The sequence below is a fragment of the Gracilinanus agilis genome, chromosome 3 (genome assembly GCF_016433145.1).
Source record: "Gracilinanus agilis isolate LMUSP501 chromosome 3, AgileGrace, whole genome shotgun sequence".
NCBI lineage: Eukaryota > Metazoa > Chordata > Mammalia > Didelphimorphia > Didelphidae > Gracilinanus > Gracilinanus agilis.
The window spans coordinates 75,845,328-75,865,922 of record NC_058132.1 but is presented as its reverse complement, the minus strand read 5'-3'; the positions used below and the strand labels follow the sequence as shown (position 1 = coordinate 75,865,922).

General features: G+C 50.2%; 1 protein-coding gene across 1 annotated transcript in view; it reads right to left on the bottom strand.

Annotated features, from left to right (window-relative positions):
• Positions 1-20,595, bottom strand: part of COL16A1 (collagen type XVI alpha 1 chain) — an 80,596-nt gene that overhangs the window by 15,135 nt on the left and 44,866 nt on the right. Inside the window, exons 42-55 of the mRNA XM_044668774.1 lie at positions 18,786-18,902; positions 18,661-18,702; positions 18,450-18,533; positions 17,684-17,728; positions 16,692-16,736; positions 13,490-13,543; positions 10,925-10,978; positions 9,722-9,775; positions 8,167-8,211; positions 7,978-8,031; positions 6,896-6,931; positions 6,556-6,618; positions 452-523; positions 264-317 (exon numbers count right to left, since the gene is read on the bottom strand). Of these exons, the coding sequence (XP_044524709.1) occupies positions 264-317; positions 452-523; positions 6,556-6,618; positions 6,896-6,931; positions 7,978-8,031; positions 8,167-8,211; positions 9,722-9,775; positions 10,925-10,978; positions 13,490-13,543; positions 16,692-16,736; positions 17,684-17,728; positions 18,450-18,533; positions 18,661-18,702; positions 18,786-18,902 (819 nt within the window). The remainder of the gene's footprint in view (positions 1-263; positions 318-451; positions 524-6,555; positions 6,619-6,895; positions 6,932-7,977; positions 8,032-8,166; positions 8,212-9,721; positions 9,776-10,924; positions 10,979-13,489; positions 13,544-16,691; positions 16,737-17,683; positions 17,729-18,449; positions 18,534-18,660; positions 18,703-18,785; positions 18,903-20,595) is intronic.

Below are 20,595 nucleotides of genomic sequence, written 5' to 3'. Positions count from 1 at the left end.
TTGCCTTGCTCTCTGTGAGTACCAACAAGCCTCAGAAAAACAGAGACCTTCCACGTGCCCAAGGACGTCCGAAGCTCTCACCGGGGGGATCAGGAGAGAAACAGAGGCTCGGAAACCCATGGCTTTGCCAAAGGCAAAGGATTCTCGTCATGATTCAACCCCAACATCTAGAGGGTTCTGAGGCTGGGGAGGGACTGGAATGAGGGAGGAAGTGTGACCACAAGACTTCCCAGGCTGTCTTATCCACACCAGCTTCATCTTACCCTCAAACCAGGCTTCCCATCCTTTCCGTCTAGCCCCTCTAGGCCAGCAGGACCCTGAAAAGGAGAGAGAAGTGAAGTGTTCCACGTGCCTAGGACAGTAACAGGAGTGGGAAGGCCACAGGGAACGAAGCTTACTTGGCCCTTCTGCTCCCTTCCCCCAGCTATCCTGGGACGAGTGAAGCCCTTACCTGGATGCCAGGGGGTCCGGGAGGTCCTGGAGGTCCCGGCATGCCTGATGGTCCTCGAATTCCTTCACTTCCCTGCAAAACCCCAGCAAGAGTCAATAGAGCCTACTTACCTTTGGTAGGGGTGGGCCTGGCCCAGGAGCAGTAGAACTACTGGAAACCAGGGTTCTTGTTCTAAATAGTGGGCAATACTAAGTTACATTTCTCTAATATTTTACAGTTAAAAGTTTTCTCTTTTCCCAACACAACCCTGTGAAGAAGGTAGGGTAAATAAATATTATTGGCCCCATTGTACAGATGAGGAAACTAAGGAGAAAAACCACCTAAGTTCACATAGCTAGTAAGAGTGAGCTGGAACTCTGACTTAGGTCTTCTGATTGCACATCTAACTCTCTTTTTACTACTTCACCTTCCCTTCTCTCTCTTTTTTAACCTTCCATCTTAGAATCAATATTGTGTATTGGTTCTGAGGCAGAAGAGTGGTAAGGGCTAGGCAATGGAGGTTAGGTGACTTGCCCAGGGTCACACAATTAGGAAGTGCCTGAAGCCAGATTCTAAGCCTGGATCCACTGAGCCATCTAGTTGTCCCCTTTTTAACATTACTTACACTTTTCTTTTACCCCCAAGCCAACCCCACCATAGGATGCAGCTAAACGGAGCATGTGTAAACAGCTCCTAAGGGTGTCTGTGACCTTGGACAAGTCACTTTCTTTCTCTGGGCCTCAATTCATCATCTGTAAAATTATGGGTAGGGATTAATAAAAATATTGTTCAAAAAATCAGGGAGCAATGAGAAGAACTACTTTCTGAACTTGATTCGTCCAGTCAGGGGAACTAACTGGCTATTGAAGTAGAAATGATGGGAATCTGGTGGTGATAGGGGTGATGGCCTGAAAACTGGTGATTAAAAAAAAAAGCAGATCAATAGTCTTGACTCATACCCTAGATTCGGGGAAAAGTAGGTTTTAAAGGATTCCTAGAAAGAATCAGTAGAGTCTAGAGGCCTAAAAATTCACCAGAAATTAGCCCAAGAGGCATAGAAGGTTCTCAAGAATGCAATTCTGAAGTCCAAATGTATGCAATGGGAATTCATTAGCTAATTCAGATATTGGAAAAACAATAGAAAATGGAAATAGGGACAGATAACTGATAATATATCTATATATTATGGTTCTTTTGAGTTAGCTACCAGAACACTGAATTGATGTTGGTGATGAATTCCAAAGACAACAGCATGAACTCCCTCTATTTTTTTTAAACCCTTGCCTTCTGACTTGGAATCAATATTGATTCCAAGGCAGAAGAGCTGTAAGGGCTAGGCAATGGGGGTTAAGTGACTTGCCCAGGGTCACATAGCTAGGAAGAGTCTGAGACCAGATTTGAACCCAGGACCTCTCATCTCTAGACCTCATTTCAATCCACTGAGCCACCCAGCCCCTCTACCCCCTCTATTTTTTCTAAGCTATGTTGTGGGAATAAGAAAACTCACAAAAAGGATAGCATCCTCTCTAGGGATGAATGGAAGAATAATAATGGTTTTATTAATAAAGAGAAGGAAGAATGACTCAATTCTTATTTTGCTTTTGTTTTCTCCACTGACAAAAATGGGAAGAATAGATCAAATATGGTTAAAAGGGAGTTGAGACCCAAGATTAATGAGGAAATGGTAAGACAGCTGCCTTTTCATTAAGTTTGAATCATTAGGCACAGAAAAAGGACTCCCTACAGTACCAAGTTAGCAGATATAATTGCTTCATCATTGTTAGTAATCTGTGAAAGATGGTTGGCAATGAGAGGGGTGCTAAAGGCCTGGAGAAGGGCAAATGCATCTTGAATTTCAAAAAAGGAGGAGTAATAGAGTCTGAGAACTATAGGTTAGTTGACTTGGGTTCTGGTCAAAATTCTAGAACTTATTGCTAATGGGATGCTTCCTGAATGTCTAGAAAAGGCAGTGGTAACCACCACAGGCCAGCATGGCTTCATGGAAAATAGGTTATGCCAGATGACCCTTGTTTCCTTTTCTGATGTGATTGCTAGACTGGTAGGGAAGAGGGGTGTCATATAATTGGTATACCTATATTTCAGTAAAATATTTGGTAGTCTTTAGTGAATAAGAAAAAGGGATATGGGCTAGAATACATAACAGTATAATTAGGTGAGTCAGAACTGGTTAGACCCAAAGAGTAGCAATTAACAAGTAAATGTCAAGTTGGGGTGGGCTTCTAGTAGAGCGCCCCAGGGGATCTATCCTTGGCCCTATGTCATAATTATTGACTTAGATGAAGAATTAGGTGGTGAGCTTATCAACTTTGCCAATGACATAGATCTGGGAGGAGTAGCAAATGGTTCTGGATAAGAGCCAAGATCCAAAAAAATCTCAACAGGCTAGAACAACACTGGGCCAGATCTTATGAAATGAAATTTGATCAATGTAAATATTAAGTCTTATCCTTGGATTTAAAAAAATTACCTGGGGCAGCTAGGTGGCTCAATGGATAGAGAACTATTCCTAGAGTTGAGAGGTCCTGGGTTCAAATCTAGTCTCAGACACATTGAAGCTGCGTGACCATGGGCAAGCCACTTCACCCCAGTTGCCTAGCCCTTACTACTCTTCTGCCTTGGGACTGATATTTTGTATCCATTCTAAGATAGAAGGTAAGGGTTAAAAAATATTTTATGTGGCTGAGTCCCTGGGCAAGTCATTTCAGCCCTGTTGCCTAGCTCTTACTGCTCTTATGCCTTGGAACCAATACTTGGTGGTATCCATTCTAGTTCAGAAATTAAGGATTAAAAAAAAATACCCACACAAGTGAAGGATGGGAGGTGTGGCTAGATAACAGTTCATCCGAAAAGGATCTGGAGGTGTTAATGAACTGGCAGGAGAGTGACATGACAGCTGGGACAGCTAATGCAACTCCAGGTTGTGTTAAGAGGCTTAGCACCTAGAAATTGAAGAGGCAGTTGTTCTGCTAGACTCTGGCACCTTAAGACCCCTTCCAGAATACCATGTTCAGTTGTGTGTGTCACAATCTAGGAAGAGCACCAAGCTCGTGAAGTGAATCCAGAGGAGGGCAGCCAGGAAGAATAGTGGACCAAAGAATGTGGTGCCCGAAGATCAGCAGAAAGAATTAGGGATGTGGCACCTGAAGAGAAGGCAGGTGGCACATGGCAGAGAGCTTCAAGTACCAAAAGAGCATTAGGCTGGAGTAGGCTCAGATTGTAGGAGTGGGGGCAATGAATACAAGGTACAGATTGGGGCTCCAGGAGTGGTCTATAAGTGGAATGGGGTGGTCTTGGGATAGGACTGCCTCTCCTGGAGGTGAAGTGGGAAAAGGGAGAGAAATATGCTGAATTGACTTCCAAATCTGAGGTTTTGTAACTGGATGCTCTCCAAGGTCCTTCTAGCTCTAACCATCTGCATTCTCTATTTTAAGGTCCTTTCGAGGGTCTGAAATTCTGTGTTCTACATTTCAAGGTCCCTTAAGTGCCTGTCTAAGGCACCCCCTTCTCCTCTGGGCCTGTGCTGTTAGGCACTGCAATGTCTGTTCTAGCTGAGAGGGGGCAGCACAACTCTAGAAATATTGGTGCTCACTCCCCCAAACCATGGCCTACCAGGGGGCAGAGAGCAGCTGCTAAGGTTTCTCTGAAAAACTCTCTTGATTACAGTAGGAGCCAGGGAGGCATGGAGGATCCACCAGCCCAAATCACTCCCTACATAGACAGAGTGACTCTTCTCAACACGTCTGAACGTGTGCCTCCTCCTCCTAGACAGGGGCAAGGTCTAAAGAGAGGGGAGGGAAGCGAGAGGGTACCCCAGGGCAGAATGTGCTCCAGTAGGAGGAGGAGAGGGAACAGTATGAAAACAAGAAGGAAATGCTCTTCTCTGTTGGGAAAGGGGAGCTGATGATAGAGACACAAGGCAGCCAACCGCTTGGCTGCTTTTAAAGCTTTATGCTATGGGTGGGTCACAGGGTTCTGTGCTGACAGACTGGGAGAAATGACTGCAAAAGAGAGAAAAGCAGCCTTTTCCTGCAGTATCACTTTTAGCCTGTCTCTTGCTTCTCTTTCCCTCTCCATCTCTCTCTCCTTCCCTCTGTCTCTTCCTCTGCTCTCTCTGTCTTCCTCCATTCTTCCCATTTTCTTTCTCCCCCTCCTGTTCTTTGTCTGTCTCTCCCTCTTTCTCCCCCATCTTTCTTCCTGCATCCCAGGCTTTCTTCCTCCCTCTCATTCTTTGTCTCTCCCTCCCTCCCATTCCTGTGTGTGTCTCTCTCTCCTCTAAGTCTGTCTGTCTTCCTCTCTTCCCTCTCTGTCTCTGTGTCTCCCTCTGTGTCTCTCTGTCTCTGTCTTTTCCCCCACTCCCAAATACCTACATACATAGTTCTCTCCTAGCTGGCTTAGGGTCTGACTCAGGAGCCTCCTCTGGTCACTTACTTCTCCACCTACCTCCATGGTAGGATGATTGTCCCTGGTCCATCACAGAGCCCTTGACTCTGCATTCACATGACCTCCCTCTTGCAGGTCCTTATTGCTGCCAGCCTGGATTCCTGCCCAAACTAGCTCCCTAACACATTTTCTCAGCTCCATTCTTCCCCCCTCCAGGCCACTCTTATTGCCAAGAATCTTCCTTGAATACAGGTCCGTTCATGTTAACCTTTTGCTCAACCATTTGGTAATTTCCTACCACCTAAAGTAAAGCTCAGGCTCCTTTGCCTGGCATCGAAGGCTCTCTACAATCAGCACCATTCTCTTTTCTAGCTTCATCTCATGTCCCTTTCCCTTTCCAGATATTTTCCTTTCTCGCTAAACTTAACTGTCTTTTTTTATCTCCCATACTGACCTGGTGTTTCTTGGGGGGTTATACTTTTCCTTATGCTTAGAAAGCCCTTCTTCCCCGATTTCATCTGTTGGACTTTTTCTTACCCATCATGCTAAGCCCAAGTGAAATGCCTCTTCCTCCAGGAAGCCCTTCCTGATCTTGGGAGCTGAGAATAACCTTTTGCCTTAGAACTCATCTAATCCTCAATTTGTGTTTTGTTTCCCTTGAATGCTCTTATGTAACACTTCATGCCAGAAATCAGTGTGGTATTTTGGCAGGACACTCAGAGTTGGGAAAGAATCAGATTCTTATTCTGACTCAGGCATTCACTCTCATGTGATCCTGGGCAAATCATTCACCTTCATAAGCCTCAGTTTGCCTTCTCTCAAATGGGAATACTACTATTTGTGCATTACCTATCTCCCGGGGTTACTGGGACAGAAGCCCTTCATAAAGGCTGGCATACTATATAAATATGAGTCGTTACTGAGGTGCCCCATCTCCATACTAGACTGTAAGCTCTAGCAGGGCAGTCCTATCTAAACTTCTTATTTCCCCCAGTACCCTGCACAATGTTCTGTACCCAGGAAATGTTTAATCAATGTGGAATTGAGTCCTCCCTCCACCCCACCCCCCAAAAGTAGGTCAGACCAGGGGACAGAGGAGCTAGATGTTTAGACCCCTTAAGGAAAGACCTCAGAGAGCAGGTCTTATTGCTCTTTGGGACCTAGAGGAAAAACTGGACTCAGCCAAGGCCCATCCCTCCCCCTCTCTATTTTTCTCTTTCAGGGCAGAAAGGCAGACCCTGTAAGGAGCCAACTGAAGGGGGCACAGAAGCCAACTGAAAGGAGGGACTAATGCTCAAGCCAAAAGGACCTCCCAGGGCTTGGCCTCACTTTTCCATCCCACCCCCTTCTCTTTGCAGGAGAAGCCTTTTCACTCAGAATGTCTGGCCTTCTACTACCTTCCCCCTTTCTCCACGCTGCCCCCCCACCTCCAGTTGGAAGCCACAAAGATTTGAGGCCCCTAACCCAAACAACCTCCTCCCCCACCCACCCCTATCATCTTTCCTCCTTTATCCATCCCAGAATCCATCTGTTTCTTTAATCCGCCAGGGCCCTTCCCCGCTCCTCCTTCCCTCGCCTTTCCTCGCATACCACGGGGAAGTGTCTTGGTATCTGTTTATATAACTTGGAATGGCTGATAGAGGAAATCAGCCAAACTTCTGGTGGCTCTGAAGGGAAGCTTAGCTCATAAGCCACCCCCGCTCCCACCAGTCCTTCCTGCTCACCTTCTCAGCTTGGGGGCCAGGTGGGCCAGCTGGTCCTGCTTTGCCTGGGAATCCTGGGGGCCCCTATAAGAACAAAGGGGACCAACTTCAAACCATGATCTCTCTGTGTGAATCTCTCAGCAACTGCTCTCTTCCTAGACATTATGCTTCCATCTTCTGGAAGCAGGAAGCTCTCTGTCCCAGCCACCTCATATTCCCCTAGCTTCCTATCCTTATGTCTATCCCGCCCCATTCCCTTAAACCCACTTTAGCCACCCTCTCTCTTCATGGTCATTCTTTCTATCAGGGCAAATGCCCTTCTGCAACATTGTGCATCCCTTCCCGATTTGATTCTACTCACCGGTGGGCCTGGAAAACCTGGCTGCCCCTGAAATCCCTGTAGGACAAAACAAGGAATGGTAAGCTCCAACCTATGTGAAGGACTGCCAAGGAGAAGACAGATTCATTTTGTTCTCTAAGGCTCCAGAGGAAAGGAGTAGAACAATAAGGGCAAGAGCCTTTCAGCTCAACTTAGATGAAAATTTGCTAACAGAGATGTTCCAAAGTTGAACAACAGGTTGCTTGTGGGGGGTGGGGGGCTCCCCATAACCAAAGCTCTTACAGCAGAGGCTAAATACCCACTAGTCAAGGATGCTCTGGGAGGAGGGATTAGGGAACCTCTGAGGTCCTGGCCAAATGGAGATAGTATGACCCTCTGGGTGTATCTTACATGGTCATACATTTTGTATTTCTCCAGCATTATCTTCTGGAAGCTGCCTCAGTCACCAAATAGTCCCCCCGTGTCCTGTTACTTCCTCCACTCCCCATCTTGCTTCCAACAGGTAACAATGGAAGCCAAGGGGTTGAAAAATGGAATTCAAGGGGAGACCCATCCAGAAAAAGGAGTGATGACTGGCATCACTCATTGGCACCAAACTCAGTGTCACCCCCTCCTTGACCCATCAGAAATAATCAGCCTCAAGCTGATCTCAAGCTGATCATTTACTTGTGTTACCCCCACCTAGTCCACACATGCACATCCTTCACATGATAGAATATAAGTTTCCTGATGGCAGGACTTTTTTCCCTTTATATCCTCAGTACTTACCACAGGGCCTGGCTCAGATGATATATATGTTTTTTAAGCCCTTACCTTCTGTCTTGGAGTCAATACTATGTATTGGCTCCAAGGCAGAAGAGTGGTAAGGGCTAGGCAATGGGGGTCAAATGACTTGCCCAGGGTCACACAGCTGGGAAGTGGCTGAGGTCAGGTTTGAATCTAGGACCTCCCGTCTCTAGGCCTGGCTCTCAATCCACTGAGCTACCCAGCTGCCCCTCAGATGATATTTTAATAAATATTGGTCGATTGATTTTCTTCTCTCCTTTTTCCCCTCTTATAAATGCATGTGCGCACACACACACATTTGTTCCCTTCCCACTCACCTGGTCTCCCTTCTCACCAGCACCACCTTGGGCTCCTCTTTCTCCTCGGGGACCCTGTCAACCCACAGGAAAAGAAAGAAAATGGGTGCCTTGCCCTCACCGTCTTTCCTCTCAGGACCTGAAGCAGTCCCAAGACCAGACAAGTCAGCATCTCCCCACCACCTACCCTGAGACCCCTTCCATACTCACTGCAGGGCCTATGGGGCCTGGGAGACCTTCAGCTCCTGGAGGACCCTAGAAACAGAGATAAAGCCAGTGAATAACCTTGAAGATTCAAGGAGGGTGAGGAGGGTGAGGAGGGGAAGTATTTCTGCAGGATTAAGTGAGCTGATTAACTGTGTTGAACTTGAAGGACTTGGGGGATGGCGGGAGGACACAGTGATCTTGCCTGACTTGACTGAGAGTTAATAGTGGCCAGGAACTATGACCCTGTCAGGTAGGAGAACCCATGCTGGTTCTGCTTAAATGAGGAAGGGACCCAGTAGCCAGAGACCCTGTTTGTCTCAAGGGAGAAACGCAAGAGGCCGCAGGGTAGGGTCAAGGGGGGGGCAGAGAAGCTGTTCTTCGGCTGTCCAGGTTGGTCCAGAAGAGAAGTGTGGGACAAAACCTAATTGATTAGTCTGCCAGTCTGAGGAGGAATGGGGCGGGAACAGGCAGAGCTGGGCAGCTGCACTTCAGGGAGACCCAGAAGATGAGACCTAGGAACCACTGCAAAATGATCTCCTGCAATGCAGTGGTGTGCGAGCTGCTGGAGTGGAAGAAGAGCATGTACACATGGTCTTGAAGACCAAAACTGGGCCTGGACCAGAGTGGAGGAAACACTTCCCTGAGAGGTGGGATCATAGGGTTATCAGATGTCAGAGCTGCAATGGTCCAAGGCCCTACTGACAGGCAGGGATCCTTGAGGCCCAAAGAGATCTAAAGGGAGAAAGGGGCAGAGGTGGGGGCTTCTGATTCCAAGGTCGGAGCTGGTTCCCCGTCTCTCTTTTACAGACGAGGACACTAGGGTTGGGGAATAGGAAAGAAGCCTGCCTATGGTCAAACAAGCCAGGCAAAGGCAGGACCAGAACCATCAGCCTTGGCCTTTTCATAGCAGACCTTCATTCTAGCCAGCTCTGCTTTTGTGGAGAATGGAGGAAAAGAGGAAAGAAGGGAGGGAGGCAACTCTAAAATAAAGAGATGTCTTTGTGGGATGGCCAAGTCTCACGATGGGAGTTGGGAGACCCGGATTCCCATCCTGGCTCTGGGGAGTAACCTGTGGACCCGAGATGAATTGCTCCGGGAAATCAGTCCCCCAAGGATTGAGGCAGTTGATTTCTCACAGGATGGTAGATTTAAAGCTGGAAGGGACTGGAGAGGTGATCCAAGCCCAACCCACTCGTTTTATAGATGAGGATCAGACATTTGGCAGACAGCCCTATAGGTTTTAAGTGGCAGAATCAGGATGCAAAGTGAGATCCTCTGACACTCAATCCAGAAGACTTTTTCTACCCAATTTAGCTGCTTCTCCCCTCTCAGTTCTAGACCCTGTACCCCTAAGACTCTGGGAAACCACTCATCACTTGCTCCCTCCCACACCAGCGGCTGTGACTTGAAGGAGCCCATGATGAGATACAGCTGGGAAGACTGAGGGGGCAGCAGGAAGCGAGGGTAGGGGGTGTTATGGTCTCCTCAAACTTCCAGAATCATCTTCCAGGGGATTGGGGGTGAGGATCAACAAACCCCTTCCAAGGCTGTGACTCACCGACTCTCCCTTCTCCCCGGCAGGACCCGTGTAGCCACGCTCTCCCTTGATGCCCTTGACACACAGGTAGAAAAACCAAAATTAGCCCCACAGCCCGGCATAGCTCTGACAGGAGGGGTGGAGAAGACAGCTAGTCTGCAGGCTAGTCCTGAAGCAGATGGCACCGGAGAAGGCTATAGCCTTTGCACAGGTTCCCCTGAAGTTGCCAGGGAGTGCTCTTTGCTTCTTCCTCTTCCCTCCCATCCAATCAGTTATCAAATCCCCATCAAAGCCATCCCGGGAATATCTGTTACATCTGCCTGCCTCCCCCTCCATGCCCATGACGTGGCTGGCCTAGACTCCCCCAGTAGCCCCTGGGCAGGGCCTTTCACTCCACTCTCCAATCCGTCCATCACAGACTAATACATCCTTTTGTGTAGATATAAATCTGTCACTGCTCTGCTCAAGAGCCTTCTCTGTCTCCCTGTTGCCTGGAATTCAAGGCCCTTTATAATGTGTCTCTCTCAATCAAGGCAGAACTTTTCTGTTGTGCTGTTCCTAATAACGAGAATGTCCTTTTCCCCTAATGAGCAGCTACTCATCCTCTAACTCCCAATTCAAATGCCCGCCACTCTGCTCTACAAAGATTTGTCAGTAATGATTTTTCCCCTCAGGCCCCACAGAGCATTATGAATGCATCTCTCTAATGCTCTTATTATCGTTGATTAGCTCCAGGAGGGCAGGGATTGTGTCTTATCTAAACTTTGCAATTCTCCCAGCATGGAGGCATCACTGCACCGAGGACAGGAAGTGCTTATATGTTTGCTGAGTGAACATATGTTGAACGCCTGCCCAGACTGGCAGCCCCGTCAGCCCACTGCAGTGAGAAGAGGAGAGGGGCTCCAGCCACGCCAGGATCCCTCCAGAGGGGCTCTCTGGGCCACGACACCCCTCTAAGTCCCCGCGGCCCCTGCATCCGTCAAACCATGAAATTAAGTCTACAGTTGGACAGTTGCAGGCAGGAGGGCAGGAGGGAAACCAGTTGGGGACAAGGCTAGGGAGGATTTGGCAGAACAGGGATCTCCAAAGCTTCTTTGATGCCCATCCTTTCCACGGCACTTGATCCAGCCCAGGTGTACTCTTCCTCATCTTCCCCTGCCAGTCTTGCAGGTACCCTGTGCCCATGGGAGTCTGAAGCAACTACCCTGTCCAGTTCTTACTCACAGGCAGTCCTGGAGGTCCCATGGCACCTGGGTAGCCTGGTTGTCCCGGTGGGCCCTGCAAAGGAAAGCAGAGATGATGCAGCAACTTCTCCCCAAATCCAGGCTCAGCTCTGAATTCCAGGCTGCCAAAGCCAGTGCCAAAACATAAGGCTCTTGAAGCCTATTGGCACTAGAACACCAAACCACTGGCCCGGCTCCTCCACCCCCGGGGCCTCCGGCTCAGTATTTCTGCCTCCATCCTCGTCCTCCTGGACATACAGCGCTCCCTGTCTCTGCCCATACCCACCCCGCCAGCCTGCCTGGCAGCAGGACTTAATTAACAGGACCCAGCAGCAAGTTCCAGATTGGCTCTCTCCCTGGGAACTAGGCTGGAGACGGCACTGGGTGGGTGGAGGGGAAGGCTGGAAGGAGGATTCGAGGGTGGAGGAAAAAGACAAGGACGCTGGTGAGGGAAAGGAGAGGAGATGGTGGTGAGGGCAGGGAATCCATCGCTTCCAAACTAGAAGGGACGCCAAGCCCCACTGGTTCCCGTTAGAAGCCATCTCACAGTCAGTTAGTTTCACACACTACTCCTCAGTCCATCCTGCATCGAATTCCTTCTTCCCTGGATGGATCCCTTCTCACTACCTCCCTGGTCCTCCTGTCCCCTCCCCGTAGCTCCCTGGTTGTCCAAACAGAAACTGACCCAAATGATGAGTCCTTGTGTGGAGCTCTGAGCAGTCCGTTACACTGAAGCAGAAAGGGGGGCTGCCACCGTTTGCTGCTGCTGGGGACTTTTGTTTCTTGGGATTGGGGGCTTTTGTCGCCATAAGAGGACCACCGCAGTGGATCCCCTACCCTGCTTCCCGAGGCTCTATCCCAAATGAGCTGCAGTGATTGGCTAAGCACCCAGAATCTGAGTCGGAGGGGACCCCCGAGGCCATCGAAAAGAAAGAAATCTCTTCTCCCTCCCTGACAAATGGGTCATCCAGCCTCTTGATGGGGGGAAAGAAGCAACCTAGTCCACCTGGAAGCAGCTCTGGTCATTAGGAAGTCTTTCTTTGAATCTAGCAAAAATTTGCCATGTTGCAATTTCACCAGTCACTTTTGGGGCCAAGCAAAACAAGTCTACGGCTTGGGCCACATGGCAGCCCTTGAAATATCTGAAAGCAGCCATTATGTCCCCCCATCCCTCTTTTCTTCTCCAGGCTAGACATACCTGGTGCTTTAGACTGATGCGCAGATGGCATGGCTTCCAGGCCTGGCTCCTGCCCCTCCCCTCCTGGCCACCCTACCACCCCTGCTTTGGGCTCTGGGGTTTGTCTGTGTCCTTCCTTAAGAGTCGTATCCCTCAGCCAGAAGTTCTCTCTTCCAGATGCATTCTGACTTGGCTTGAGGGACTGCCAGCTGCTTTTGGTCGCCCCTTCAGGAGTGTCCTATACTCACTCTGTCTCCCTGCGCTTTGCCCCATCGCCCTCCCATGCCCGCCTGCCATTGCTGTGGCCTCCACACCCTCTTGACCAGGCTCCTCTACTATGGACCTCCAGAGACCAGCTCCTGGAGAAGGGGATGGCCAGCTAAGGGGAGGAGGATGCGCCGTTCTCATAGCCCAAGGAGTGAGCACAAATTCCCACAGCCCCCCATGTTATGTTTTTTTAATTAAAAAAATTTAAACCTGTACCTTCTTAGAATGGATACTAAGGATCAACTCTAAAACAGAAAGAAGAGTGGCGAGGGCTAGGCCACTGGGGTTAAGTGACTTGCCCTGGGTCACACAGCTAGAAAGTGTCTGAGGCCAGATTGGAACCCAGATCTTCCACAACTATTCCCAACAATTACACTCCACAGATTTGAACTCGGTTCCTCCTAACTCCAGCCCTGGCACTCTTTCCATTGAGCTACTTAGCTGCCCTTAGCCCCCCTATGTTTAGCCTGTAACCATGCTTCACCCTTTCATGTACCATCTCTTCTCCGCTTCTCCCCTTGCCTCCACTTCCCCTTCTTGGGGAACAGTAATCCCTGCCATTGTGCCAGCCAGCTACCCTATGGTGCCATTCACCATCCCCGGGGCTTTTTGGACCACCACACCCCATATAGCCCATTAGAAAGTAAGCTCCTTGAAGGCAGGGCCTGCCTCTTTTTGGTATTCCCAGCACTTGGTATGGTGCCTGGCACATAGTAAGCATCTAATAAATGCTTTCTCTTTTTACTCATTTATTCCTTCGCTCAGACTTCCAAGCCTTTTCCACTCAATCTATCTAGTCCCATTTCCTCCGTCCTGCATCTCTGATGTTGATTTTGCAATCCCAAGTATAGAACTTGACACTTACTCCTATTACATTTTATCTTCTTCGATTTGGCCCATCCTCCCCATCTGTCAGAGCCTTTTTGGTTCCCGATGATGTCACCCGATGTGTTGGTTTACCCTCTCAGCTTTGAGTCAGCCACAAATCTGGTACACGTGCCATCTACTGCTATTTTCCTGGGTCGTCCTGACAGGCAGTCGTGGCCAAACACGGCCTTCTCCCTTTTGGCCGCCCGCCTGGGGTCCCCAATACCATGCAGGGCCGCGTCCCTGTGGGCTTACCGGCTCCCCCTTGTCTCCCGTCAGCCCCGTGAGACCGCGTTCTCCCTGGAGACCCTTAGAAAAGAAAAAGACACAAGAGGCCCTTGGGCGGGAGGTTCTCCTTCCCTTCCCCCCCAACATCACCTCCTGGCCCCCATTTCTCTGCACACAGCTCACACCGGCATGTGCCTGGGCCTGATCCACCCGCACCCGCTTGTCCCTGGTGGGAGCCCTCTGAGATTTGGGGCTGTCTTTCCAAAGCCTCGGAGGGTCGGCGTTCCAAGGAGCTGGCCAGGGAAGGATGACCTAGTTTTTGTAGCCACCAAATGGAAGCTGTTGGGGACCGCAGGGCCAAACATCTGTTGGCTTCTGACACATCTGTCCCTACAATTACACTCCACAGGCTGTCCACCCTGTCTGTGCTCAAATATGGGTGGCTCGGGTCCAGACCCTGGGAGAGGAGTGATACCGGGGGACGCAGAAAGGTCCAAAGCAAAGGGTACCGGGGTCAGCCGGGAGGGCCCGGTCCAAGCCCAGGCTTTGCTGGTTACTATCTGTGTGGCTCTGGGAAAGTCATTTCAACTCTGTAGGTCTATCTTCATAGCTATAAAATGGAGAAAATCACACCCTTCCTGCCTCACAGTGTTGTTTTTTATGAGGAAAGTACTTTGTACATTTTTTTTTAAACTCTTAACCTGCCTCAGAATCAGTTCTAAGAGAGAAGAGTGGCAAGGGCTAAGCAATGGGGTTAAGAGACTTGTCCAGGATTAGCCGGACAGCCAGGAAATGTCTGAAGCCAGATTGGAACCCTGGACCTCCCAATTCCTGTCTTGGCTCTCTGTCCTCTGTGCTACCTGGCTGCCCGTACTTTGTAGATTATAAAGTAGTATAGAGGCAGAAATTGTATCCACAGGTGGGAGAGGAAGAACTGAAGTCATCAAAACAAGTTCACGCAGCCAGGGTATCTGGGTGGTTCAATGGATAGAGCATCAGGCTTGGGGATGGGAGGTCCCGGGTTCCAATGTGGCCTCAGACACTTCCCAGCTGTGTGACCCTGGGCAAGTCACTTAACTTCCCATTGCCTACCTTTACCACTCTTCTGCCTTGGAACCAATACACAATAGTGATTCTAAGATGGAAGATGAGGGTTTTAAAAAAAAAGAAAGTACATGGAGCCAGTCCAAAGTTTCACGTAAGCCATACATTGTAATATTTAGTTAATATTTAACCAGAGCGTCTAAGAAACAGGCAAATGGCCCAGGGAAAGTTGCCCTTCTCTTCCTTAGGCCATGCCCTTGGGGATGGGAGATAGAAGGTAATGGCTGAAATGTGAGGGCCATAGAGGAGAGGTTGAAGACTTCTAGCTGGAAGCCTTAGCCTTGATTTGCCCAGGGGTACACTCAACGGGTACCCCTGCCCCCTCCCCAACACCTAACCTCTCCCCAAAACACAGATACACCACAGAGGAGTCAGCATGAGGGGGGATACTCAAGAGACTGGTTTTTGAGTGGTCTGTTGAGAGGAGTGGCGGTCTGATGGGAGTGGTGAACCTCAAAGAAATATCCCAGAGAAAAGGAACACAAGGGATGCCACCCCCCCCCCCCCGAACACCAGATGAACTCTTAGCGGGATAGCCTGTCTGTGATGTTCTTCCTTAGAGGGGCGACTCTTCCCCACTTTCCCCACAAAGAAGTGACTATTAAAAGAAGGGCTCTCCTCCAGAGGGCTGCTTCTCAGCAACGAGCCCCCCTTAAGGAAACGATTCTCGGGGCTTATCTATCGTCCTCCTCCAGATGCTGAGGGACCTGAAGCTCACTCCCCCCCAGATAATGGCTGCATACGGCTTCCTCCCCTACCCCAGAGAGGTGACTCCGTCACTCCTGTCATCCCATCCCCAGTACTTACCTGTCCTATCTCCCAAACACCCCGGGCACTTCAATTTTCAGGGCAGAGGAAAAAGAAAACTGGGGTGCTCCCGAGGGAGCAGCACCCAACACTTTTCAGGGGGAAGATGGAAGGTAAAGTGGGTAACAAAGTCTGGGTCTCTTCCCAACCCAGTTCTGCCAACAGCATTGTCTTGGAGCTCTATGGCGGTTTCTTCTCCCCCTGTGCCCCCCTCTGCCACCCACCTGTGTCCCACGGTGCCCACACATCTTCACATGACAGGACGACGACGACACGACAAGGATGGACGGGTGGACAGATAGATGGGCCCTTCACCCAAGCAAGCGGAAAGACACAAGGTGGAAGCAAGGGGGCTTCTCACCGGGGACGAAGACACAAAGGCAGATGGAACTGCGACAAGAGGGAGGTGCCCACTCCCAGAGTCCCCAACGCAGCTCCCTGGGCGGCAGGGTCAGGGACAGGAAAGAGGCGACTACGATGGGATAATGCAAAGGAGCTGTGTGGAGCTGGATAAGCGCAGATCGGGTTAGCATCTGCAACCGACAGGCAGGGAGAGACTCAAACACTGGGGCTGACGGAGGCAGAGCAATTAACGACACCTGGCAGGTGTGCCAGGTGTGGGGAGGGCACGTCCCTGCTCACCCCAAGCCTGATACCGTGCCAGGTTAGGGGGTGGAGAAGAAGGAGGTAGGGAGGCTACAATGGCATCCACTTTGAATCACGGGAAGGGAATAGTCATCGGCAGGCTGGTGTGGCCGGGGGCCACTGGGCAGCCCAGTCAGCCAGCAGGGCACTGACTCTGTGCCAGTTTGCAGTAAGAATCCTGAGAGCTTTGGCATCTCTGCCAGACTCCTGGAAGCCCCCCAAGAACCACCGGGAACAAAGACATCAAGACCACAGGAAGAAGAAAAAAAGAGAATGGGGAGAGGGACGGGACAGGGGCAGGGAAATACGACTTCCATGGAGCGGGTCAATGGATGTGTCAGAAGATGAGAATTCAGGGGGTGGACGGGGAAGGGAGGTGAGGTAAGATGAAGAGAGTGTAAAAGAGATGATAAGGAACAGATGTCAAGAAGAAACCACGGAGCTAGAAACATCCCTGCAAGCACCTCCCTTGCTCCTAAAGAGGTAGAGATATCTAGTCTTCCAGGGCAGAGATGGGTACCCATTGTCGTTAGCTACTGTGCCTGAAGTGGGACAAGAAACACTGGGTGGGGTGGGGTGGGATGAGGTGAGTGGGTGACGAAAGGAGAGACCGACAAGAGCCACAGAGACCTGGGGTTGGGTGGGGGGAATGCGTGCAGCTCTAGGTTCTTACAGGTAATCCGGGGGAACCAACAGCGCCAGGAAAACCTGGGGGGCCCTGAAGGGAGAAACAGGTGTGTCATATCTCACAAAGCACAGTAACCTAGGGAGCTGGAGGGGAGACAGCAAGGTCTGAGGCTGAGGAGAGTCCCGTATCTAGGATGGCTGGACAACAGAGACCCCGAGGATTCTGGGGCTGGGCAATAACCCCAGAGGCCACTTTGTTAGTCCTCTTGTCTTGAGCCAAGAAAGAGAATCCCTACGGCCCAGAAATCCTCTCTCGTGTTTCTGGGCAGCAACTCTTCCGGCAACTAAAGCCTGCTCCCTCCGCCCTGTCCATGGTGGACGTAGAGATTAGCTGTGCCCCTTTTGGTCTTAAAAGCTGTTTGAAAGTGGCCTCCTTCAAGCCTTCTCCCATCCAGACTAAGTGCCCTCTCTAGGTTCGTCCAGCCTCCTCTCCAGCCAATCTGCCAGAGCTGTGCTGGCTTTGAGGGATGGCTAGCTAGCTCTGTGCTTACTCCCAATGGAACTTTGGGGCAGGCGTTTCCCCTCTCTAGGCCTGTTTCTTCCTCTGTAAAATGAATTGGTTGGATTTGATGATTTGATCTCTAAGGACCCTGCCAGCTCTAGGTCCTATGATATAGAGGAGGAAGGGGACACTTCTGATTACTCTGATACCTGTCACCAAGAAAGTTGGCCAAAGAGTCCGTTGCTTTCCTTCTGGGTCCAGGGATGGCTCTCACACAGTACGGGGCAGAGGGTATGCTTAAGGAGGTCCCAGTTCCCCACCCAGCTGGGCCCCAGGAAGCAGAGCTGACACATGCCTCCAGGAAGATGAATGGGTCTTCCTGGGGCCATTTTGAGGATGTAGGCTCCCTGACTCCAAAAGGTTCCAGCTTGCCTTAGAAGTGGGCCATAAATTTGGGCTGTCCATTCCCCCATTCTCTAGAAGCACCCTTAGTGCCTGAGGTCAGGTGCCCCAAACGGATGACATGGGATACTTACAATGGGTCCGGGGAGCCCTGGGGAGCCTCTCATTCCAGGTGGACCCTGAAAAAGAAGCCCCCAAGCACCAAGGTCAGAAGCCTGAGATCCCACCCTAGCTGGCTCTCCCAGAGAAAGTAAACAGAGATAGTACTGATGTCAACAAGAGATTTCACTAAGCCCAGTGGACTCTAATGTCATTAAGGACTTGAAAGGAAGATTGGCCAGGGATAATCTGCCTGCCTATAATTGAAAAGCTGACTCTAAAAAGCTTTGATGGTAATAAAGCAAGGACCTGCCTCCCCCATCCCCTGCAGGACTGACGTTGGAAGACTTGGCAGATAGGAAGTCTCTGATCCCTCCTCTCCAGAGAGGTGGGAAGAGCACTGGACGTGGAGACAGAAGGCTTGGGTTTGGATCAGTTCTGTGAGTGATGAGTCCTGTGACCCATTTTTCTGGGCCTCAGTCTCCTTTTCCATAAAGATGAAACAGCTCAGCCTGGATTATCAATTTTAACATTCCAGGATCTCAAAGGATGACCGAGTATCACAAGTCCTGTTTTTTAATCCAGGTGCTAACACCTTAAGAGCTGTGTGTCAGTGGATGGCTCACTATCCTCTCTGAGCCTTGGTTCCCTTTTCTATAAAACAGGGAATAAGAAAACTCACCCTGCCTAGTTTATGATGTTATTAATAAAGATAAGGTTTTATAAACATTCATATGTTTCAGAAATTAGAGTGGCCTTTATTGGCGATATACTCATTTTCATCGTTGTCAATATTATTACCTCTTCCCCTCTTTGTCCCGGCAGTCCTGGAGGGCCAGGCTGGCCTGGGCTCCCAGCACATCCTGGATCCCCTTCACCATCTCCCTGGGAACAAAATAGAGACACAGAGAATGGAGGGCCCTCATAGACACCCAGAGAACACCCAAGAAGAATGTAGGGGAGCTGCAGCCAGGGAGCTCCCCGGGGAAGGGGGGAATGAAGGTTTACTCACTCTGGCCTCCTCTGCTCGGGGACGGTCCCTTTCTAGGAAGCACTGGGGAAGGAAATCTGAGGCATTAGTCAGGAGAGTAAGGGGGCTGGCTAGCCATAGTGCCCATCCAACGCACGATCTCTTACCCGGGCGCAGTTGTCAATGCCTGGAACACCAGGGGTGCCCTGGTCGCCTTTCTCTCCTTTCAACAGGCTAGAGCTTGGAAGGCCTGTCTGTGCCTGTGCGCAGTCCCCACAGATGTTCTAGGCCAAGGAGAGGAGAGGAAGGCAAAGGGACCATCAGCAGCTGATCTTTGGCACACCTTCCCCCAAATCATGACCCAGGGACTCCTTTGCCTAGCCTAGCCGCCAGCCCCTGCTCTTCTGGCACCACCCCCAGACCAAGGACACACAAGGATAGACAGCAAGACAAAAGCACAACAGACAGACACACATACTACATCCAGGCCCTGCTATGGCATGGATCCAGGATGGTTAGCTTTTCTCAGCCCTGGAGAGGCAGGGGAGGTCCTTCAGGAGAGATGCAGATGTGTGTAGGCGTAGGGAGGAAAGTAAGCTCTAGCCACACAGAACCCCAACTTCTTTGCCAGGAAGGCAAGTGGGAGGCTAGGCATAGGGCTAGGGCCAGAGCCCCGGTACTACTGGTCATTCCCTTGCTCCTAAAGAGGGAGAGATATCTAGTCTGAAAGACTATATGTTTCTGTCAGTGAATAGAAAGCTAGGCCTGGAGATGGAAAGTCCTGGGTTCAAATATGACCTCAAGCATTTTCTAGCTGTCTGATATTGGGTAAGCTACTTAACCTCAATTGTCTAGCCCTTGCCATTCCTTTGCCTTGGAACCAATACTTTGTATCAGTTCTAAGACAGGAGGGTTAAGGGAGGGAGGGGAGGGAGGAAGGAAGGAAGGAAGGAAGGAAGGAAGGAAGGAAGGAAGGAAAGAAGGAAGGAAGGAAGGAAGGAAGGAAAGGAGGGAGGGAGGGAAGAAGGTAGGAAGGAAGGGAGGGAAGAAGGTAGGAAGGAAGGGAGGGAAGAAGGTAGGAAGGAAGGGAGGGAAGAAGGTAGGAAGGAAGGGAGGGAAGAAGGTAGGAAGGAAGGGAGGGAAGAAGGTAGGAAGGAAGGGAGGGAAGAAGGTAGGAAGGAAGGGAGGGAAGAAGGTAGGAAGGAAGGGAGGGAAGAAGGTAGGAAGGAAGGGAGGGAAGAAGGTAGGAAGGAAGGGAGGGAAGAAGGTAGGAAGGAAGGGAGGGAAGAAGGTAGGAAGGAAGGGAGGGAAGAAGGTAGGAAGGAAGGGAGGGAAGAAGGTAGGAAGGAAGGGAGGGAAGAAGGTAGGAAGGAAGGGAGGGAAGAAGGTAGGAAGGAAGGGAGGGAAGAAGGTAGGAAGGAAGGGAGGGAAGAAGGTAGGAAGGAAGGGAGGGAAGAAGGTAGGAAGGAAGGGAGGGAAGAAGGNCCTTTGTTCTCTTCCCCTCCCTCTTCTCCCTTCCTTCCTCTCTCCCACCTCTCTCCTTTCTCTCTCTCTCCTTCCTTTTCTCCCCTCTCCTCTCAGCTTCCCTCCTTCTCCTTCTCCTTCTCCTTCTCCTTCTCCTTCTCCTCTCTCTCTCTCTCTCTCTTTCTCTCTCTCTCTCTCTTTCCCCCTCATCATTTTTATTCTTGGCAGAACCCAGAGCCCAGGGAATTTCTATTGTCTTCACCACAACCCAGTCCAACCTTGGGGACCCTAGGACGGTTGCTATTGCTAATGTTCATCCTCGACATAGGCCTAACTCCTGAGAATCTCCAAATACTTGTGGAAATGTGGTAGCTCAAACAATGTCACAGGCAGAGTCAGGCCAGACCACTGTTTTTCCAGGCAAGACCACTTCATCCATCTATTCATCCATCCATCCATTCATTCACCAAAATATTTATTAGGTGCTAATTACATGCTGGACACTGTTGGGCC